This window comes from Hyperolius riggenbachi, chromosome 7, assembly GCF_040937935.1.
Source record: "Hyperolius riggenbachi isolate aHypRig1 chromosome 7, aHypRig1.pri, whole genome shotgun sequence".
In the NCBI taxonomy this organism is placed as follows: domain Eukaryota; kingdom Metazoa; phylum Chordata; class Amphibia; order Anura; family Hyperoliidae; genus Hyperolius; species Hyperolius riggenbachi.
This window is the reverse complement of record NC_090652.1, coordinates 265666445-265690929: the sequence shown is the minus strand read 5'-3', so window position 1 is coordinate 265690929 and position 24485 is coordinate 265666445. Positions and strand designations below refer to the sequence as shown.

General features: G+C 40.6%; 1 protein-coding gene across 10 annotated transcripts in view; it reads right to left on the bottom strand.

Moving 5' to 3' along the window:
• The window catches only part of KCNH7 (potassium voltage-gated channel subfamily H member 7), a 567276-nt gene that overhangs the window by 109631 nt on the left and 433160 nt on the right, over nt 1–24485 (bottom strand). For all 10 annotated transcript variants that reach the window (XM_068245637.1, XM_068245631.1, XM_068245632.1 and 7 more), the window contains one exon: nt 22663–22862. In XM_068245637.1, the coding sequence (XP_068101738.1) occupies nt 22663–22862 (200 nt within the window). The remainder of the gene's footprint in view (nt 1–22662; nt 22863–24485) is intronic.

Sequence of the window (24485 nt, the reverse complement as noted above, 5' to 3'; positions counted from 1 at the left end):
GTGAGAACCTCGTAGAGAAGTATGCTTCAGAAATGTTACCTCTCCTCCTGCACTCCTTAAGTTTCCCAAGCAGATCATTATCAGCACTCATTGATTAGAACTTAAGGTACGTACACATGTCTGATAGTTCTGAATGACTTGTCAGTCAAACCGGTCGTGTGAACTACAGATTGGCGTGTGTACAAACTATCGTTAGACTGATAGCAGCAGCTTTGACTGATCCGCTTGGTGGAGCCGTGGACTAACTGTCATTCAAACGAGTTTGACGCTAATAGACTTTCAAACAACAAGTCGTTGATCAGTCATTTTTATCTAGTCCATTGACCAGTAAAACGACATGTAAATTAGCATTTCAAACATTTTGTTGTCTGTGTGTACAAGGAGTCTGAACGACATGTCATTCAAGCAAAAAGTCGTTCAAACGTCCAGTTTAAACAACAATCTGGCATAAAATCAGACGTGTGTGCACCTTTATTTTAAGTCATTTTAACCTCTCTGATTATTATATGATATTATATTATATGATTATTGCTATATCATCGTTTTGTGATTTTTTTTTTTGTATGTTTGCTATTTGCGGCAATCTTATAGCAATACCCTCTGTCCTTTGCTCACAGTGTTTGTTGTCCCTGTTTTATTGCCTGAAGAAGTGGGTCTGTTCCCACAAAACGCGTTGCAGATTTTGGGGTACTATTGAATAAATGTATTCCTTTGATTTGATGACAGACCTTGGTGTCTAATTATTGAGGGGAAGTCCACCACTTTCCCTCCCGGCAATTTTTAACAATTTTATATTAATTTTATTCTGCTGGTGCCTCTGATCACCTACCAGTATACTTGAGTCCACCCCAGGTGGAGGGGTGACCCTACCCCATTTTTTCTGATCTACAGAGAGCGACTTCTTAATCCTGAGTGAGGACAGGTCTAATCTCCTCACCTGCCTATACAGTGGTTGCCTGAGTGGTAACTCATGTTTGTGAGTATAACCATCTCACTTATTCATTTCCCTTCGTATCTCTGACATTTCTACACCATATTGGGCTCTCAATTTCTCTCTTTTCTACATTTTAACCTCTCTGGCATTCAATCTCTCCAGGATTTCTGTGCAAAAAGTGATAAAATAAATTTTTATAACTTTTTTCCCTGTAACTTGCCAAAATGTGTCAAGCAAGGGTGTAGTATACAGTGCAGGAGAGTATTGATGTGTATGCACGTTTATACTGTTCACAGCATGTTTTGTATGGACGGATATATCTGTCAATAACCAAATTGTGGTATAAGAACACTAATACGTGAATAAAGATCTCCACCAGTATCGACATAGAAACCTACTGATACATTGTATGCTTCTAATCAGAATTAAGCAAATACTATTTTCGGAAGGTTGAAAAATTGTTAGGTGTTGTGTTTAATATTGTGTGAATCAGTGAAAAATGTTCAATAATGTAACTGTGAATAATCAGCTTTGCACAAATATCTGTTAATGCTGTTAGCAGCTCATTCAAAAAATACAACTTACTATAATTGCAACGGCAACTGCATGAAAGTGATCACAAACCACTGTTGTAAATATAGAGGTTTCCAAATATTGTCAGTGCATCCTTTAACTCTTTAATTTCATAAAGGGGTCTGTAAATGGAATGGCTGTTAAAGGTGATAACAAAATGTCTAAAGGATACCTGAAGTGAGAGGGATATGGAGGCTGCCATATTTATTCCTTTTTAAACAATACCATCTGCCTGGCTGTTCTGCTGATCCATTACCTCTAATACCTTTAGCCGGTGCTGTCCAACTTCATGGTCAGGGGGTCTGCCTAGCACTGGATTTTTTATCTGGAAGCTGGAGGGGGATGTCCTGGCTGGCCGTACGAGAGATAATGGCGCTGAAGACTTGGGCGCAGGATAAAGCCAGTATATGGCTGATCCTGCTGCCGCACAAGTCCCGGTCGTATTAAATACTATTCCCCCTCCAGGCTGACATGGATGGTGGGAAGTGAAATAATGCAGGAAGCCGAATTACTATGTTTTAAAAGTAACTTCAGCTCTGTCTTCTGACGGCACTGAAGTTACTCCCTGTGCCTGCTATAGCCGTAATTCCTATTATGGCCTATGGTGGCACCGGCTGCGCCCAAATCTCCTGCGCTAGTTTCAGCGTGTTCGCTGGCTGGAGGGGGAATGACTAATAAAAAGTTTAGGCAAGGGAGGGCAGCCCGGGGGCCACATCCACCACTTAGGTATCCCTGCCTTTAGCCATAGACCCTGAATAAGCATGCAGATCAGATGTATTTGACAAAATTAGCTACATGCTTCTTTCAGGTGTGTGATTCAGACACTACTCATGCTAAAATGTTCAGCAGGACTGCCGGGCAATAGGGATGATCAAGGAGATGCAAATTGTTCTGAAATTATGCAAATGTATGCAGTTTTAAAACGGACCAATCAATTTAAACCCTGGTTTAAATGTATTGGTCTATTTTCAAGCTGCATTCATTTGCATAAAAAATGTGCATAAATTTGCATCGACTCGGAACAATTTGCATATCTGTGATCATCCCTACCGGGCAACTGGTATTGCTTAAAAGAAATATGGCAGCCTCCATATACCTCTCGCTTCAGTTTCCCTTTAAGTTGTGTTGTCCATCAATTAAAAAGAATGAAATAAACTCATTGGGCCTTATTCAATTTACTTTTTCTCCTAGATTTTTATTCTAGGTGATATTTTCACACCATAAATACAATGACTTTGAAGCTACCAGCCAGCAAGAAAATATTCAAAATAAAATTTGACAGCACTTTTTCACCTACTTTTTGGTTCCTTTTTTTTGTTTTTGTTTAAATTGCAGAGTGCTGAAATGAAACAGAAGATGAAAATGTATCTCCTAGGAGAAAACTTAGGAGAAAAGATGAATTGAATAAAGTTCATTGGCCCATATGCAAATATCTTCTTCTCCTGAGTTTTCTCCTAGGTGATAATTTTACAGCTTGTCAAATTTTTTTTTTTTTTTTTTTTATTCACAAGGAAGCAACAAAATACTCAAAATAATTTTGATAATTCTTTTTCACCTAGTTTTTTTTTGTTCTTTTTCAGTTGCAAGGTGCTAAAAAAATGATTGAAATGTAAATTAAAAATGATTTCCTAGGACAAAACGCAGGAGAAAAAGTTAATTGCATATGGGCCATTGAGTCTTTGCTGTTATTCAATCTCAAAGCGTATTGCAATCCACCCTGCTTACTTCCCGCCTGTCTTGGTTTAGGTGGATTTGTCAGATTTTTAGGACCAAAAAGTGTCAGTGATTTGCAGATATGGGGGATGGTTCATACGAATTATGAGTTTCAATGTGGATTCAAAGAATGGACGTAACAGATCTGAAGAAACAGAGGCATGCATCGATTGTCACTCAGATTCATGCAAAACAATGATTTACAGGAAAAAAAATATAAACTTGCTGAAAATCTTGCTATCCTTCTAAAGTGCTTACCGATTCACAAGATAAAAAGCAGAAATACTTTTTGTTTCAGTGAGGACAGAGGCAGCCATGTGACCACTGACCCAGTAGTGGGTCCCAGGCTGCCAGGGATGGTCCACCCTGGTGGTGTCTTGTTTCTGTCCATTGGGACTTTTGGAGCATAATACCCTGAGGCTAGGATCACAGTGGTCAGTTGCATAACTCACACGTCATAATGACTGTGAACAGCAATGGAGACTGGCCATAGACTTTAATACAAAGCCTGCATGCAGCAAGTTAGAAAAATGTGATCCGTTACTGTGAACAGGCCCATAGAATTGTATGGGCAGTGAGTTTGCATGCAGAATTTTGCTGCAATGAAACGGACTACTGTGAACAGGGCCTTAAAGCGGAATATAACCCAGCATTTCAACTTTGCTCTAAAACATTATTTACAGCATATTATATGCAATGCATATTTTTTTTTTACTAGACCAGCATTGGAAGGGTTACACACAGAGCTTTAAAGTTCCGTGGAAAGAAATGCAGACGCATCCGAAGTTTAGATAGATACATTTAAGTAAACAATGTAACAAGTGAGGAATGTGACTCACTCTCTCTCTGTGTCCGGGAGCTCCTGCACAGTCAGAGAGTGTGTCACATTCCACACTTGTTACATTGTGTTTACTTAAATGTATCTATCTAAACTTCGGATGCGTTTGCATTTCTCTCCACGGATCCTTAAAGCTCTGTGTGTAACCCTTCCAATGCTGGTCTAGTAATAAAAAATGCTGGTTGCATATAATATGCTGTAAATAATGTTTTAGAGCAAAGTTGAAATGCTGGGTTATATTCCGCTTTAACCCTAGATGCAGCACTTCTTCAGCACAGGGATTAGATGAATTGGAAGAAGTGGCCAACAGTCATGTGACCATTTTGCACACTAAAAAGAAGAATTTCTGCCTTTTATTATTTTTTTATGACAGCAAGTTTATACTTTTTTTTGAATATTAGTTTAAGGAGGCTCCCCCAAAAATGAGCAGAAATCTTTCCAATTACATAAAGCTAGTGTCCCTGACCCTAATGCAATTTCCCACAGGGATATATTTGCATAATGCATTCTAGAATGAGGAAACAGGAAACTTGAGCCATGGAAAGGGGTTCTCAGTTTACCGAGACTTTTCTAGCTGGGGCTTTCCTTCACTGAGATCACAGAGCAGATTCTGCAAGAGAATGGTTTAAGTATTTTGCTGGGGAACCTCTTTAAACTATTGAAAAAAAAAAAGAAAAGAAAAAAAATCCCCCTTAGGAAAAGCAGAACTCAATCCCATTGAAAACACGACAGATGTTAATTTAGAATACCTCCTGTTCTTACCAGTGGGTGATGTTAATCCATGGATTAAAAGTTAGGGCAGGGACAAAAAGAGACAAAACTATTATAAGTATGTTAGAAGATAACAAAACAAACAATAGCTTAATAGCTACCACTTATATGCTATATGTGAAGAGGCAAGTACACAAAGACACCTTGTGTACTTGGTACATGCTTTACTAATAAGGATGTTGAATACAATGTTTCTCAACTCCATCCTCAACGCATCCCCCAAGGTCATGTTTCCAGGATTTCCTGTGCCTTATTTGGTTGACTCACTTTGTCTAGAAAATGAAGGAGTGAGAGATGATCTTGATACGGCCGTATTTTCCGTGTGGCATGTGAATCACAGGTAGCGTGGAACAGGACTTGGGATTACCATGTGGACGAAACAGAACTCAAAGAAAATGAAACTTCTCAATCAAACTTTCCTCTAGTACCAGCCAGCCAGCTCTTGAATACCTGAGAATATGCTTCAGGCTAACTCTATATACTAGTCTGCATAATATGAATAGCTTACCCCCATAACATTTTTATTGTATCGAAACTGCCTATAAACATCTGCACATTTATTGTTTAAACCAATGTTGCACTTAACCACTGAAAAAAAGTGTCAGTGTAACATTTGGGGGAACTAGTGGTGAATGGATATGTTTGGCTATAGGCAATTCCTGCCCCCCCTCACAGTTTACTGTGAGGAGGAATGTTGGATAGTGAACAAGCAAAGCACCAATGCACTCATTCATCACTTAGCAATTTGCCATGGTGAATTTGCAAACAATGTAGGTGGAGCGGAAAGTTGCTAAGAGCCACATAAGCACCACAGCATTTCTCTGCAAGGGGGCAGGGCTAAAAGTCAGAAGGCGGCAGGCACATGGCTTGGATTGGAGAAAAGCTAACACGGCAAGTAATTATAGTTTTTTATGAGAGGAGGATGCATAGAATGTTTGTTTTCTACTGAATAGGCTTTTTAGGTCATGGTGAACCAAACTGAGATTTAAGAAGGCTAATTTATATTTAGCTTTACTTTTTTTCCCTTTTTAAAAGGTGCTTTTAGGTTCATTTTAGTCCTTGCAAAATCTTAATGATTTTGGTATGCCATGATGACTCCGCTGGGTTTCTCAAATCCTACCTACGGAACCATTTCAGTCCATGCCTTGCATGGATGAAGACCAACTTAAATGGTTTGAAACTTGATAAATTAAATATATGAAAAATAAGTATAACATTCTTAATAAATGCATACTACCACTTTCTTTACCCCACACAAATACCTTTATTTCCATATGAGCTCCCCGGAACTTTGCATTGCGGAGCATTGCTGTTGCCGCTGAACCGGTAGTGACGTGACCTGCTGCATTTTGGGATTTGTAGTTATTTGCAGGCATATAACAGAGAGATGAATGAGAAGAGAAGTAGGCAACAAAGGGAGGGCTGAAGTGAGGTCATAACATGGCTTCACTTGCCTTTTACATGGGTGGAGTTTGCACATTCACTCACAGAGCAGAAGTGATGCACCATGGGAGTTTGTTTGTGTTCATGTAAAACTGAATAATTGCAAAACATCTTCTGTTTCATGAAAGCACATTTAGAAATTATATTTGGGATATACTGTAGGTGCCGCTATTATAGAAACAAAAAAAACGGTGAAGCCAAAGACCTATCAGCTTCCCTTGTAATTATGCTATTCTAATGTACTTACAATTCAAAGATAAAACTCATATACTGCAAAATGCAAAAATCCTGAAGGTCCACACACTCAATGAATGAAAGGTTGTTTTAATTACCTCACAAGCCAGATGTCCATTCATTCAACCAACAGAAATTTTGGGGCCATGGAGGGTCCCATTTCTCAAGGTATATGACAGAATCTTATAACATTCTGTCGCATACCTTGACAAAGGGAACCGCCATGGCCCCGAAACGTTTGTGCCTTGATTATACGGACATCTGGCTTATGAGGCAATTAATAAACAACCTTTCATTTACTGAGTGTGTGGGCCTTCAGGATTTTTGCATTTAAGGTTACTGGTCCAGCACCTTGACTTCATGCATGATGTATGACTCTTCTATGACTCTTGGTATATACTGCAAAAGACTGCGCTCACAAATAGTGTTCATAATAATTTACATTCAAGCTTTCCTTTTCAAACACAATTTTGATTTCATTGGGAAAGTGTGGGCTGAATTACAATTTATAAAAGGTAATACTATTCATTTCTAAAAAGGGACTCTGGAAGGATCAGAAACATTGGGTGGTGTTGGATTAACAAGGGTGTTCAACAATAACTAGCCCAATGTACTACACCTTAATGCCTGTGCAATTCATTATGCAATATGTATCTGCATTACTAGTTATCTGATGTGACTGTCCAATTCTAAAAGCTTGGTTACGGCCTTGTAGGAACTCTCTGACCTTTGGAACTGGACCCTGTGACTAGGTCAAGACACAGGGTTTTTTTTTTTTACTTAACCCATCAGTAGCTCAAAGGAATTATCTTTTTTGAGATACTTGCACTGCTTTTGTCCTCAGCAGAACTACTTGTGCTGTAAATTCCTGGACTGCTTTGATGTCTCTCTGCTAGCAGAGGATTAAGAAACTGAAAGCAGAAGTCCTCTGTTATTATGTAGTGATAAAGAACCGCACACCTGCCTGTGTGAGTACTGGTGCTGGGTTTCCAGGCTGCTCAAATCATATCATCAAAAGGAGGAATCCGTACACAGGATTGCTGGAACACCGAGGTGAATATTTATTTTCCTTCACACACACATATGCAATTAACATCTGACCCAATGGCCACTGACCCAACTGTTCACATGCTTCTCCATGAGTTCTCCTAGACATGACCATGACTAATCTGCACACACAGTTGATTCTTGGCTGAGGCTGTTATGAGCAGAGGCTCATTTTAGATCAAATGTAGTCTAAAAGGAACAAAATTAGTTGGTAGTAGGTTACATGTAAAAGACAGAATCATGGTCTTGGGAAGTAGTACAAATCTACTAAAAGGGAAGAGGATGTTTTAGGGCTAGTGTACTGGGACCTATAACATCAGACTGCATTTCAACTGCAAGTCAATGGCTTTTTGGTAAGTTTGTACTCACATTGACTTCAGGTTACCTGGCTGTCCTACTGATTTTTCTGGCATCACTATTGTCTGAATCACGCACCTGAAAACAAGTATGTGACTAGTTCAGTCAGACTTGTTCTGGGTCTATGGCTAAAAGTATTAGAGTTCGAGGATAAGCAAGACAGCCAGGACAACTGCGTTGCTTAAAGGAAAATAAATGGGGCCTCCTTATCCCTCTCACTTCAGGTGTCCTGTAAGATGGCCCTTATGTGGCGATTTGTTGATGCCAAAGTTCGGCAAATCCTCAAAACATGACCGAGTTGGGTTCTTCTGGGAAAAAGTTGAGAAAAACTGTTAGAAAATACTAAAAGAATGCAAAAGTAAGGGTTGTTCATAGCCAACAATCAGATATCAGATGTGATTTTTTTTCTAGTGCAGGTGAGGAAGGAAAAGCAAGAATCCAAAATGTCCTAAGGTGACATCATGCAGCTATTCCTCCTATGTGAATGGATGGCAATGGTGAACACTGTGCTGAGCAGCAGTCGTGCATTTTGAATGTTTTATTATGTTTTTCTAAAAAATATGTCCATGTCTACATGGGTGTCCGCAAACCCCACCCCTTGGAATACTGCCCACTGCCACAGCAGATGCAGGCTGCTCACTTGAGTAAGGTTTCTATTTAGGCTGTGTAGGAGAGAGCAACACAAATTTAACCACATTCAGAATCTAATCTCTTGATTACTTAGTAAGAATGCCAAAGTTTTGTTTCACGAAAAAAACACAAAAAAATCACCCTTTACCCTTCTGCGGACGTCCATGTATATCTATGTAGTCTTCGAGGGCTATGTCACCAGGAGGACAACGTCATGGTAATTTGTCACATCCCAACCATAAATCACCACAATATTTGTGTTTTTTCAGATGATAATTTCACTTAAAGAGGAACTGTAAGAAATATTAACCTTTTCTTCAAAAAATCATCAGGGCCATCATTATGGATGATATTGTGGTTAAACCCCTCCCACAATGTGGGAGTGCAACTGGTATTGCTTAAAAGGAAATAAACATGGCAGCCTCCATATACCTCTCTCTTCAGTTCCCCTTTAAATTACACAGTAGTACTACACTCTACATATGCACTCACCACAGAGCTGCAGGGAATCCACTGAGAATGTTGTGCACATTGAACACAGAGGTGTTGTCTATCACCCATAAACCTGGTTCAGATTGCGCATGAAGAATGTGTAATAGAGGAAGAATCTCCTTATTCCCCTGCAGAGTACCTGCACATCACTCTTACATGTACCCACAGTTACATTGCCTAGGGCCTGATAGATGTTCTTTGTTCCTGTCTGTACCTTCTCAAGTACTCTTACCAAGGACTAGTTTTAGTCTATGACTAAACGGAATAAATATGGAAGTCTACATATCCTTCTCACTTCAGTTGTCTTTTAAAATTCCTAAGCGTTGGCTAAGGAATTACATACTGTCAAACAACAAGATTGTAATATGCAAATTAGAGGAGTTGGAGTCGAGGAGTCGGAGTTGGCATAATCCTAAACGGAGGAGTCGGAGTCGGTGGATTTTTGTACCGACTCCACAGCCCTAATCGGAATGCAGTGTGAACGAGACCTTATTTCTTGATCTCTCTTCTATTCTCACATTGCAATGTACGGATTTATTTTTCACCCTCTTTTCGCTACAGTTCCTCTTTAATATTTTTTTGCCAAATTGCTAATGATTGGAAGTCAGCAATATATACTGCCAATTTATTTTTTCTTGTTAGCCAAAAATGTGCCCTCTGAAAGTGATTTGTATGTACCATTATGAATCTGTATTATGGTTAGTGATTCCAGCAATAAATTGTCTGGAATCCCTACCTTTAGCAATATGTCACTGTTACAAATCACAAAGACAAAGTCCACTGTGTGACATGAACCTGAAAAATGTCCAGATCTTAGATCATTCACTTTTCTCAAGAAAAAGGCAATTTGACAGCAAGCATTAACCATATTGTAACATTCATCTAATTGCGGAAGATGTCTGTTGGTAGGTCCATGCAGTTCTCATCTCTCATAAAGCAGTTTAACATAAAGTGTCTCAGTTGAATTTTTGGGAGCATCCCGATCACTGTGACGTTATAATATTAGTATGTATGGTTGAAAAATAGGGCAACTAAAATATAGGGGGTGGCACATGCATGGGGGAGGGGCATAACAAGGGCAACTAGCTTGACAGACATTTTAGGGCACCAAAGGAATATTCCAGGAAATTCATCTTAGACACCTTTATGCTGTTGCTGCTATTATGGATGTTCACACAGTATCCTTGGTTGTATGATGAGCTTCTGCAAATCCACACTTATTAAATGGCTTCCATCAGAATTATTGACTTGACCGCTCTCCCGTCAATCCAGTGATAGGCCTGATCATAAAAGGTGGGTAAACCTGCTTGCCGTTTTGAACATGCCATAATCAGATAAGAACCCCATGTCAGATGTGGTCAGGAAGTGGAAGGCAGTGGCTGGCCTCTGATGGAATGTAAATAAGATGCTCATGAATGCCCACAAAAACCTTCTTCAGAAGAGGTTGGTGAGACAGTGTAAAGTACGGCATCCAATCAGCCACCATTCAGAGGTTCATAAAATGGTCATGGAGTCCATGGACTGTGCTTTAATGGGGGATAGTTTTTGGACTGATAGAGGGTTATAATAGTTTTAGATACTGGAAAAGGTTTAGGGGCCTTTCACACTGGATCGGTGCAGTAATTTTATCACACTCCACTGCAGTCTAATGTTAATCTATGGGGATGTTGTGGTACACTGTGCCGGAAAACAAGACAAATAACATTTATATCACGCTTTTCTCCTGACGGACTCAAAGCGCCAGAGCTGCAGCCACTAGGACGCGCTCTATAGGCAGTAGCAGTCTTAGGGAGACTTGCCTAAGGTCTCCTACTGAAAAGGTGCTGGCTTACTGAACAGGCAGAGATTCGAACCCTGGTCTCCTGTGTCAGAGGCAGAGCCCTTAACCATTACACCATCCAGCCACTACCGGAAGGGCCCTAACGCACACCTATACCCAAGTTATCGTGTGGCTCCTGCAATGACCTGCGTCAATCTGTGTCAGACCGGAAGCCATGTAAGTCTATGGCAATGCGCATGTATTTAAAAAACCCGCCACAGTTTTTTGCGTTGTTCATGCATGGAAGAGTATTTTAGCAATACACTTCTACGCATGTCATCAATTGGCCAACAGGAAGTGAGCATCCCCGAAGGCCTGTTTTTGGCAGTCGCACCACACCACTGTCACAAGGCGGTAGTCTGAAGGCGGCCTCAGGGTTTTTTGGGGTTTTAGTTCAAAGTTATTACATGGCACCTACTGAGGGTTCAGTAGAGAATTCAGTAGAGGGAGTTAGGCAGTAGATAAAGGTTACATCAGTGCTAGGAAAAGCCTGACGTTTAGGTTAGTGTTAGGTATTGGTGGAGGATTAGGCTAGTGGTAGAAACTAGGTGAGAGGTAGGTTTTTGTTACGTGTTAACTGAGGTTTAGCTTTGGGTTAGGCACTGGAAGAGAGCTATTTAGTGTTCAACACTGGCAGAAAGTTAGGTTTATGTTAGGCATTGATTGGAAGTTTGGGTAGTGTTAGACACTGGACTTATGCAATGAAAAGGGTTATGTTTTTGATAGGTTCCGGTCTTGTAGGTGTGTTTCTTAACACTAACCAAAAATGTAAGCTAGTGCCCAAGTACTGACTTAAGAGTTTGGTTATGGTCAGGTGTTTTGTGAGGGTAAGGTTAGTTTTAGATATTAAATGAGTTTTGGTTAAAGTTAGCTCAATACTTTTAAAATAGAATGGAACATTATTTTTGTTTGCCCCATATGACACACATTTTTCCATCAAGAGTGTGTGTGTATGCATGTGTGTGGTGTGTGTGTGTGTGTGTGTGTGTGTGTGTGTGTCTGCATTGCTGCAGAGCACCTGGAGAGCATTCAATGTATCAGCAGCAGAGAGGGTGACACCAAGCAAGCAAGCTGCAGAATGCTTAAACAGAAAGGCTCCAGAACAGGCTCTGCCTGTCCCTGATGCACTTCACCCCTCCTGAGGACTACCCTCTGGCTATTCCATCAATTCCCTGCTGAGAAAGGACTTCAGGAGAGAGGAACTTCCATCAGCTCCCACCTCCTCCCTAAGGACAATCAGCTCTGCAGGAGGAGAGACATGTGGAGCTGTGTAAAGACTCCAGGCTAGATAACTGGGAGGTTAGAACTGTGTCCGTATATGCAATGTATTTATATGTATGGAGTATGTATGTATGATGTGTGTACATGCATGGTTGGTGTGAGTATTTGTATGATGTGCACACACACACACACACACACACACACACACACACACACACACACACACACACACACACACACACACACACACACACACACACACACACACACCTATATATATGGTGTGTGTATGATGTGTACATATTTATAAGTGGGATCACTATTAACTTGAGGTGGGGGTGGGGACCTGACCTGGTAAGTGGCCATGTTGAGTTCATTTGAAGCATAAAAGAAGCACATTGATCTGAAACCAGGTCATTATGTTGAGCAGAGTGGACATAGTGTATGGAATAGAAGGCCAGCACATTGCCAAGTAAGACCCGGACCTTGCGACGAATGCATATTTTTCAGTACAGCAGTCGTGTCTTACCAAAAACCTGACTCGACCCCCTGCTGGTTCTCAGCACCACCTGTAATCATCAGCAACAGCTGGCCATGTTCAAAGAGGCATGCAGGGGGCATTTATGTGTTCTTGGGTTTGTCGTTCAGAAGATGGAGGTCCCTGTAGGATAGTGTAATTCAAACACTGCACACGCCTCCTACCAGACCCAGAGATGCTTCCTTACAAGTAAGCCCTTCGAGAATATTCATAATTTAACATACACATTTTTCTAAAATTATACACATACAAGATAAATGTTAACTTTGTAAGTATTCCCATTTGTTACAGAACACTGAATATGACATTTAAACTACTATTTTCATTCTCATTTCATTCAGTTGACAACATAAACTTAACACATGAATAGCTTTTTGTTTCATGCACATTAAACATTTACAAAGCTCTAAGTAGTTGTATATATCAACAGAAGCTGCTACATTGACACACATGTAGAGCAAAGCCTTGAAGTGTTTTGAAGGTACACATTCTATAATGTTCAACTATTCTGATTCTTTGTCATGCTTCTGGCAATGCTTCAAATTCTAAAACGTTCCATGGACACTAAATGTCAATAGTTGGATGATACAATGTCTAGCTGACAACCACCAGATGATCAGTAATGATCTCCATTGAAATAAGCAATGCATGAAGTATCTATTGCTCACTCTTTTCTCATACCCTTCTCATATCATAGCCTCTTTACCTGGACATAAATGTGAACTCTTATTTGAGGGTAGTATTCAAGTTTATGAGTTACCTTTCTGGCAGAAGGCCCAGAAAGTATTTGACTGAGTGCAACTGAAAATGGCATGGGAGGATTGGGTGCTGGCGTTCGGCTACATAGGTGGTTTAGAAGTTGGTTTTAGGGAGGTGGTTGGGAATTATTCCTCCAAGAAGAGTTTTGGAGGGCTGAATGCCAAGCGCAAAGCTGCAAATGAAGAAAGGTAATAATGGATCATGGTCAGGCATAGAGAAAGGGTTCAAGTTAGGCATTAGGTAAGGGGGATTTCATTCATCATTAGAAGCTTCAAAGGAAGCATCTCGTTTGAGATAAGTATATTGCTTTTGACTTCAGCTGGCAGAAATCGTTGTGCTGGAAATTCTTGGCATGCTTTGAAGTCTCTCTGCTAGCAGAAAATATAGAAACTGGAAGCAGAAGTTCTCTGTTCCTGTCTCACAGTGTGCCCCTAGTGACAAGTGACCATAAATTAGTAGTGAGGAAATGTAACAAATAAGACATGAAAGTGTGCTAAAATAATCTGGCCTGGAGCACTTGCAAGCCTTTAAATAAATTGGCTGCTAGAGGGTTAAAAAGGGTTGATTAAGGTTAGGTGTTAGGGAGATTGGTTAGGATTTTAAATTATCAATGGGGATAAATGCTTAAACACTTGATGAAAACAAAGCCGCATATAGCTGGATGGGGAAACAATCAGCAAATGCTTAGCACAAACTTGTCCCCAGCACCTTAACCTCCCATGCCCATTCTAATTTAAGGCTACTTGCACACCAAGACATTGCGTTAGGTGCTACGTTAAGGTCGCATAACGTGCACCTAACGCAAGGCCTGGTGCTCTGCGATGTGGACGTCAGAGTGAGCCGCGTTGTGCAGCTCACTCTGGCGTCCGTGATGCGTACTCTTCGACGCATGCGGCATCACGTGGTCCCGCCGGCCAATCGCCACACAGAGCGGCCGCACCAGGAAGTAAACACTGCACGTCGCAACGTGCAGTGAATATTAATTAGCCATGTGCCTGGCCGCTCTCCGATCCTCCCCAACATGACTGCGCATGTGCAAACAGTCTAACGCATCTTAAGCCGCTGTAACGCCGTAGCATGCTGCACTTCCGGAAGAACGTGCAGCGTTTCATGTAACGCAACGTGGGCAGTGTGAACAGCCCACTTGTGTTACATTTTTGTGCGTTGGGGGAGCGTTACAGGCTGCACTAACGTGCGCCTGTAACATCCCTGTGTGTAAGCAGCCTAATACTTAGTAAAGGGGCACATTGTTGCATAGACTTGATGAAGCATTTTTTTCTCCTTGTGTGTAATGTTATTAAGGTTTTCTGGTTTTCAACCTATTGTTTTTTGGAGTTATTATTATTATATTTATAAAGCGCCAAACTTGAGATTTATACTTTTGAGTTTTTTAAGACATTTTTGAGCACTTCTATATCTTACATTAGAATTGTGTTTATACTGGATTCAGTTTCTACATGCAGTAGACCCTGTAGACCTTTTTTTGAACACCAGTTTGCATTTGCCTGCAATGCTTGTGCTGTCCTGCTCAAATTTGCTCTTACTATAAACTCCACAAATCCATTTGCAATATTTTAATTGCTACTCACTGTGATTAGTAACTAGTAGGGATGACCAGTGAACTGTTAATAACTCTGAACTGATGCAAATTGTTTTGCTAAATTTATAAACATGTATGTAGCTTGAAAACAATATCAAAACTTGCAACAAATGGAAGCCCCTCTCACTCAGAAAACACACATCATCTGACCTTTTGTGCCGTAATTATATACTTTGTATCCTCTCTAGACTCTTATATGTACCTAGGGATGAGCGTAATGACCTAATTACGAATTTCCGAAATTTCGCGAAATTACTACAATTACGATTTTAGCAGTAATCGAAATTTCGTAATTTTTGCAAATTACGCAAATTTTCGTAATTACGATTACGAAATTTAGTATTTTAAAGTTTGCAAAGTTTTCTATCCCTCTAGATGCCTTCGTAATCGAAATTTCACTCCCGTAATGACGAATTTCGTGTCTCCAACCGAAATTTTACTGTTTCAGGTTTGTAAGGGTTTCTATCCCTCTAGATGCCTAAAATGAATAGCACAGCCAGCCAGCCAGCCAGCCAGCCAGCCAGCCAGCCAGCCAGCCAGCCAGCCACCTCCTCCTCCTCCTCCTCCTCCTCCTCCTCCTCCTCCTCCTCCTCCTCCTCCTCCTCCTCCTCCTCCTCCTCCTCCTCCTCCTCCTCCTCCTCCTCCTCCTCCTCCTCCTCCTCCTCCTCCTCCTCCTCCTCCTCCTCCTCCTCTCTCTCTCTCTCTCTCTCTCTCTCTCTCTCTCTCTCTCTCTCTCTCTCTCTCTCTCTCTCTCTCTCTCTCTCTCTCTCTCTCTCTCTCTCTCTCTCTCTCTCTCTCTCTCTCTCTCCAGAGATCTGTAGTATTTCAAACCATACTCACATTCATGACATGTCCAGGGATCAAACCCAGGCCAACCACATGGAAGACAGCTATGCTCACCACCATACCACCAAACACACACTAAATAGACTGCTAACCTAAATCTTACTTGTAGACAGTCATATGAGACACATACTGGGTGCAGGGCTTTGTGATTGGACCATGCGATAGAGTGAGGTGCAAAAATGAAATCATGCCTAGCAGAGGATGGTTTCACAGTGCTAAATGCTAGGCTGGCTGTGGTGCAATTGGTTAGTGTGTCTGGCTGGTAACAGCAAGGTTACAGGTTCAATTCCATCCAGGCATGTCTTTTCCTTTTGCGTTCAACAGTTGTCCAAACAGAGCCAACAGAGCCCCAGATAGCCATGTAGAGTTAGGTCACAGCTAGCCTGGCTGTGGTGCAATTGGTTAGTGTGTCTGGCTGGTAACAGCAAGGTTACAGGTTCGATTCCATCCAGGCATGTCTTTTCCTTTTGAGTTCAACAGTTGTCCAAACACCGAGCACAAAGTTTTGCATGCGTAAAGTTTTACGCACGCAAAATACCCCATGGGGTTCAATGGCGCAGCGCGCGCGCACGCAAAAGGAAAAGACATGCCTGGATGGAATCAAACCTTGCTGTTACCAGCCAGACACACTAACCAATTGCACCACAGCCAGGCTAGCAGTGACCTAACTCTACATGGCTATCTGGGGCTCTGTTGACTCTGTTTGGACAACTGTTGAACGCAAAAGGAAAAGACATGCCTGGATGGAATCGAACCTGTAACCTTGCTGTTACTAGCCAGACGCACTAACCAATTGCACCACAGCCAGGCTAGCTGTGACCTAACTCTACATGGCTATCTGGGGCTCTGTTGGCTCTGTTTGGACAACTGTTGAACGCAAAAGGAAAAGACATGCCTGGATGGAATCGAACCTGTAACCTTGCTGTTACCAGCCAGACGCACTAACCAATTGCACCACAGCCAGGCTAGCAGTGACCTAACTCTACATGGCTATCTGGGGCTCTGTTGACTCTGTTTGGACAACTGTTGAACGCAAAAGGAAAAGACATGCCTGGATGGAATCGAACCTGTAACCTTACTGTTACTAGCCAGACGCACTAACCAATTGCACCACAGCCAGGCTAGCTGTGACCTAACTCTACATGGCTATCTGGGGCTCTGTTGGCTCTGTTTGGACAACTGTTGAACGCAAAAGGAAAAGACATGCCTGGATGGAATTGAACCTGTAACCTTGCTGTTACCAGCCAGACACACTAACCAATTGCACCTCAGCCAGCCTAGCATTTAGCACTGTGAAACCATCCTCTGCTAGGCATGATTTCATTTTTGCACCTCACTCTATCGCATGGTCCAATCACAAAGCCTGCACCCAGCATGTGTCTCATATGACTGTCTACAAGTAAGATTTAGGTTAGCAGTCTATTTAGTGTGTGTTTGGTGGTATGGTGGTGAGCATAGCTGTCTTCCATGTGGTTGGCCTGGGTTTGATCCCTGGACATGTCATGAATGTGAGTATGGTTTTGAAATACTACAGATCTCTGGAGAGAGAGAGAGAGAGAGAGAGAGAGAGAGAGAGAGAGAGAGAGAGAGAGAGAGAGAGAGAGAGAGAGAGAGAGAGAGAGAGAGAGAGAGAGAGAGAGAGAGAGAGAGAGAGAGAGAGAGAGAGAGAGAGAGAGAGAGAGAGAGAGAGAGAGAGAGAGGGAGGAGGAGGAGGAGGAGGAGGAGGAGGAGGAGGAGGAGGAGGAGGAGGAGGAGGAGGAGGAGGAGAGAGAGAGAGAGAGAGAGAGAGAGAGAGAGAGAGAGAGAGAGAGAGAGAGAGAGAGAGAGAGGAGGAGGAGGAGGAGGAGGAGGAGGAGGAGGAGGAGGAGGAGGAGGAGGAGGAGGAGGAGGAGGAGGAGGAGGAGGAGGAGGAGGAGGAGGAGGAGGAGGAGGAGGAGGAGGAGGAGGAGGAGGGCTGGCTGGCTGGCTGGCTGTGCTATTCATTTTAGGCATCTAGAGGGATAGAAACCCTTACAAACCTGAAACAGTAAAATTTCGGTTGGAGACACGAAATTCGTAATTACGGGAGTGAAATTTCGATTACGAAATTGTAAATTACGATTTGAAAATTAATTACGAAATTACGAATTTGGGTCGTAATGTTAAATTTCGCATTCGTAATAAAAGCAGTTCGAAATTTCGAAAATTTCGGCTCATCTCTATATGTACCCAGTTTGCTATGGGTCGCTTCCATTTGGTGGCATACACCTGCACATACTGTATTTTCACTGATACCTACCTTTGATATCGTGCTCTGATAAAGTGGATTCTGGATTACAACATGTCAAGATAGTACCAAGAATCTAGAGCTTGTTTTACTTCTGAATCCCGTCCCTTATTTGTTTCCCCGTAAATTTAGATGGTTTACCTAATGGCCATTCATTCTATTCTTAAATAATGTAATGTACACATTTTTGAGGGCATATTTACACTTTGGCTGCTGTTTAGCAGTTGTGCTGCAAATGTGTGATGTAATATATAACTAACGTACATCAGCTGAACCATATCCTTAACCATTTTAATTTAGTTGGTGAATAGAATTTAATATTTTTTAAAAAATACTGGCTGCCTGTTTCAGCATATGTTTTTTTTAAATATATTTATACTTTTACAGAGTTATTTTTTTTTCTGTTTCAGATTGTGCTTCAGACACTTCTGCAGGCCACATGTTTACATTTTATTATATATTTATTTATCAATTTGAAAACAAACAATAGGATGTGAGAAAATTACTTGAATGTGTTAAAATGATCTTGGCAATCTTAAGTAGATCTAATCTTCCCCAAAGAGATCACAATTACTCAATGATTTGCCATAGATTATTTGATCATTTTATTGATTAGAAAAAGCCGCCGAATGATTGTAAATGAACCATGCAGCCAACATTAGTGGAAGTCCCCTATAGTATGTTATACCAGTAAATTTTGCTTAAAGGGAAGCTGAACTGAGTAAAATTATTTAAAATAAACACATGATGTAGCTGGAAATGAATATTATATACTTCCCCCACTGTCAGTTCCTCTTAGAAGCTCACCATTTTCTTCTTACAGTGATCCCTTCCAGTTCTGACAATATTTTGTCAGAACTGATATATACCAGTTGCTGTCAGTTATATATCAGCTGCTGTAAGTTACAACTGAACGTGCAAGGTAATGTCCATGCTTGCCTATGGCTCAAGTGGGCGATATTACAGTTTAACAGTGTGCTGACCTGGAAGCGGTTATGGCCATTTTCAATATGGAGGATGGAGAATTCCATTGATCACATTGGACAAAAAACGCAAGAGAGGAGAAAGGGATTGATGAGGGGACGACACAGGAGGTAAGTATGACATGTGTATGTTTATTTTGACTTAATTTTCAGTTCAGGTTCTCATTAAGTGAGTAAGTTTGATTTGCTAATCCCAACTGCTGACTCGCTTTTGGGGCTAATTAGCATAATTTAAAACCTTATTTAAAAATCATGCACTATTTGACAGGCCTAGAAAATGTGGTCATCTATTTCTGAAGACATTTATCACCATCTCCGCTGTCCTACAAAGGACTGTGATTTTACTAATAGGAATTAGTGACATTTTTTTTAACACAAAAAATTCCACTGACCAGAGAAGCAGAAGTCATTCTGGAAAAGAAAAGTCCCTATGTGCTAATTAATTGGCAGTTGTGTTAGTTATTAACTTTTGACCTACTTTACTGGTATTCACTTGCTACTCTAATCTTTCCTGAGTAAGTAGAGGTCTGCATGTTAGGGGGATTCTCCACTCATCTCTCCTTATTAGCAACACTTATTACACAGGTTTCTGGCATCTCCACAGCCAAAAAAAGTCATAATTTGCCTGCTAATTGTCACCATTGCATAGTGATAACTCCCATGAAACTGTCCTAAAAAGGGGAAAAAGGAGACAAAATGACATTTAAAATAGCGCCTAACCTTTCTCCTGTCAGTGGACCTTGGAAAATGGCAGTTAAAGGACCACTATAGTGAACAAAAGTAAGCAGTTAAAGTCTGCAAGATCTGACAGGTTTTGGACTCATGGGGGATTCTCAGGGTTTTCTTTGTTTTCAAAAGCATTTCCTGAAAAGCAGTTGCTAAGTCTAACTGCCAAAATAGTAAGATAACAGCCAGCCTCCCTACTCGCTTACACACTATTTTGGCAGTTAGAATTAGCAATTGCAGTTCAGGGAATGCTTTTGAAAAGAATACAATAAATATTTAGAAACCCCCATGAGGGAAGGACTAGTCCAAAACTGGACAGCACTGTCAGATTTATTGCTTACTTTTTTTTTTTTTTATAGTGGTCCTGACTTGTGGTCAAAATTCCTGCCTGACTGGCCACAGCTACAGACCAATCAAATCTCCCAAAATTCACATAGTGATAGCATAGAGAATGGCAATACACGGATGTAGTCTAGGGAGGAAACTTTTGCATGGCTATAGAGATGTTGCACATTTATTTTATTATTTAGGCTCAGTGCTTAAAAAAATAAATGTAAATTTGGCTTAGAAAGTACAAAAAAGGGGCTTGGTTTACTACAATGCAGTTACGCTAGCATAGCTGTATTGAGGACAACAAGACCTAGTTATTAGTTACAAGACTAGGGGCTTCCCTCCTAATATGATAGACTTATTTACTGCAGCAGTAAAGTCACTCTGTCTTTCGCTCAAAAATTATTATCTGATGAAAGTGCAGATTTAGCAAAGAAACTGTGAAACTTTTATTTGCAATATTTTGGGCACTTGCAATTAAAAAAAGTATTTTTTTTTAAAGAAAATCCGTGGCCCTTATTTCTCTTTAATTTTTCACACCTTATAATAAAATATAATAAAATTCATTTTACACTACGAGCATGCAAGAGAATAATTAATGTAAGTTTGATATTACTTTTACTAGTTTATTATTATTATTATTATTATTATTATTATTATTATTATTAGGAACTTCTCTTTTTCTTCTAGGTGCCGAAAAGTTATTTTGTGGAGAAACTCTGGATAAAAATAAATTGAATCAGGGCTGACAACAGCGTGCGCTCACACACACCACTCACACACAAATCTCAGTTGTTTGGAACTTTTTTAGCAACTAGCATCCACTTCTCCTGATCCTGTCCAGCTACATCATCTGATCCTTATGGTCCTGGTGCAATTTCTACCCAGTATTCTTTCTTCTCCTACTGTAACAGTTGCTTAAAGATAAACAATATGTTTTTATTTGCTGTATTACAACATTGATACATAGTTCATGGTTTGGGTATACTATGAAGTATAGTACAGCATTAGTTAAGCCTGTTTTTAGCCACAATTCTTAAGCAACCAGAAGCTACACGAATCCAGCATCTACATTTCACTTTAGGTGCCAAATAGCCAAGATTTTACTGTATATGCCATTTTGTAAATAAAACATTTTTAAATTGTTTATTATTAATGTATAACACTGTATAGTGTATGTTTAAAATCAAATATATCAAATAAAAAGTGGGCTGAGCTGATAGATTGGAGCACTTACAGATTTTATTTGACAATGGTGCAAAGGTCCAACAGACTTTCATAAATGTAAAATGCTGCCCTAAAACCAGAACCCAAATTCTGGGCTACTGCACATGTGCCCTTGCAGAAGTGTGTTAAAAAAATGCTAAAATCTGTTCAAGAGGGTTTGCACTGCATTGCCAGAGTCTATTTTAAAAATAAATACACCATGGGGCACATAGAAAAGCAGTAGAATTCCTGGTGCATTGCAAAAAAAAGGTGATTTCAGAATTAAGATAATGTCTGTGCAGTAAAAAGTTTTACTGTGGAGACCTATTATACTCACATAAATTACAAAAACATTATACTTTAAGATTTATAGAAATGAAAATGAAGAAATCCATAATTCAAGTCAGTGCTAAAAGCCGATGATCCCTGCATATTGCTTTTGAAGGAGTGTACATACATATGTTTTCTGGGGCTTAATGAATCAGGTTCAATAAATAAAGAATGTACATCCCATATGATCTAATAACCCGTTGCTTGTATGTTTAATCCTGCATGATCTACCTTCATGACTACTTGCAATTGACATCAATGTGATAAATACCTAAATGTAAATGACTGTATTTTCTCGAGATTTATAAGTCATGTTGGATTGTATTTATATTTTATGTTAATAAAAAGAATTAAAAAAAAAAAAAAAAAGAATGTACACAAAGTAAAAAACAAAACAAATGAAAAAAAAAAATACCCTGCCTTTAAAGAGGAAATTTAATCCAAGATTGAAATGCATCACTATCAGTAGCCAATACATCTTTCCCATAGAAAAATCTTTACCATTTTTCGAATATATCAACAGGGGCGTTTGTATGCCAGATATTGTAGTGAAGACCCTCCCACAGTGTGATGTCAACTTCTCACTTTGGAATATATTAATTTTTTCCCCCCTACTACTATTTTTTGGGGTTAAGTTCCTCTTTGCAGTGATTTTGATTAGACTGCAGCATAACTGGGAAAAGTTTTTTTTTTTAATTAAAGTTCAATTTCATGCAAATGGCAAGCTACGTATTAGTTAAAATCAACACCATGTAACTACTCACATAATGACTAGCCCAAATATATATGCCTATTGAATAATGCCCAATATAATGTACAATGTATTAACTCTCGAACAATTGAGCAATTTGACATTAATATAACTGATGAAAAGCACTCTCCTTATCAAACGAAATTCATGCATAATGATATTTGATTAGCTAATTGCAAACATAAAAAAATATAACCTCCTGATCTCATATACAACTTTTATCGTAATGTATCTTTAGGCAGAGTAGCAGCATACCATATTCATGTCAATGCCATTGGTGTAGGTCCAGGCATGCTGAAAGTACTCCTCCAGCCTCTGACGTAAAGGGTTTGGAATCTGGTGAAACCTTATAAACTCCTTCACTCGCAGCATCTGCATATGGTACCGCGCCGTTCCTGAATATAATCTTTGGATTATTGCAGATACATTTCCAAAAATACTTGCATACATTAAAGCTGTATTGAAAAGAAATAAAAAATGACACTGAGTGAGAAGGTAGCATCGGTATAAATAGACATAAGCAAACACGAAAATGTAGACATTGAGCAAATATAGAGGGAAAGCAAGCCACATTTCTAAAACCATTTTAAATAAAATAAAGTAAATTTTTTGAAGACCACAAATTGGATTAACCCTCCTGGCGGCTGATTTTTTCTGCCAAATAGGCAGAAATCCGTTTTTAAAAAAAAAATAAAATTTTTTTTGTTTCATGTAAAGCTACCAGAGTGGTAGCTACATGAAACACCACTAGAGGGCGCATGTGTCCCTCTAGTGCGATCATCGCCGGCATAAATAGCAAACAGGGGAACGCGTATATAATGCGTTCCCCTGTTTGGCTTCTCCCCACGATCGGTAAGACGTCATGGACATCAGCCGCTGTCCTGACGTCAGACGCCTCCGATCCAGCCCATGGGGCTGTCTGGAACTCATTGGTCCGGGCAGCGCAGGGCTCTGGCGGGGGGACCCTCTTCCGCCGCTGCGTGCGGGCGATCGCCGCAGAGCGGCGGCGATCAAGCTGTGTGCGCGGCTAGCAAAGTGCTAGCTGCGCGCACAGCACTTCAAATGGGGCGAATCGCCCCACCAGAAGCTGAGATAGCCTCCTGCGCGGCTCGGGCTTACCGGCAGGAAGGTTAAATACTACTGACTGTAGACCTCTATGAGCTGATCTTCAGGAAAAAGTTAAAGATAGGCATACGGTAACCAAAATTTTTTTACCAAAATGTATTTGTATTTTTACAGTAGATAATCGGTTTTCTGATTTCTGTCCCATTCTGCCTACTGATACTTGCAGTTGGTCCACCAATGTGACTTAAAGCCCGATCCAACTTTTTCTCCTAAGTTTCCTCCTAGGACAAACTTTTTATGCTCTGTTTAAAACAGGTTTTCAGCACACAGCAACTGAAAAGTACCAAAAAGTAAGTGACATCAAATTTTTTTTTTAGTACAGTATTTTCTTGCTTACGGTGGCTTAAAATGCATTTTAATGATAAGATGTAAAAATATCACCAAGGAGAAAACTTAGGATAAAGTGAATTGGATCAGGCCCACAGTTTCTCTAATAATAATGGAGTCACAATAAAATGGAGAAAATCATGGCTGGAGTACAGTTTACTGTATATAAAATGTGAAATCCTATTTTAAAGGAGTCATCAGGGAAATTCTAATAAAATAAGTGCTACTTAACGGGGGCTTCCTCCAGCCCCAAGCTCCCAGCAAGTCCCTTGCCGCAGCTCTCCCCGCAACCGTTCGCCGCAGCTCCGTCCCGGGCCCTAGTGATGACATCAGGGTGACCTCCAGGTTGGCCTGTACTGCGCCTGCGTGAGCGGCGCTGTCAATCACCGCCACGTGGGCCGGAGTGGACTGCACAGGCACAGAAGTTCTGCGCCTGCACAGTCCGCTCTGGCCCACGTGGCGGTGATTGACAGCGCCGTTCGTGCAGGCGCAGTACAGGCTGACCTGGAGGTTGCCCTGACGTCATCGCCGGGGACCGGGATGGAGATGTGGCGAGTGGCTGTGGGGAGAGCTGTGGCGAGGAACGTGCTGGGAGCTTGGGGCTGGAGGAAGCCCCCGGTAAGTAG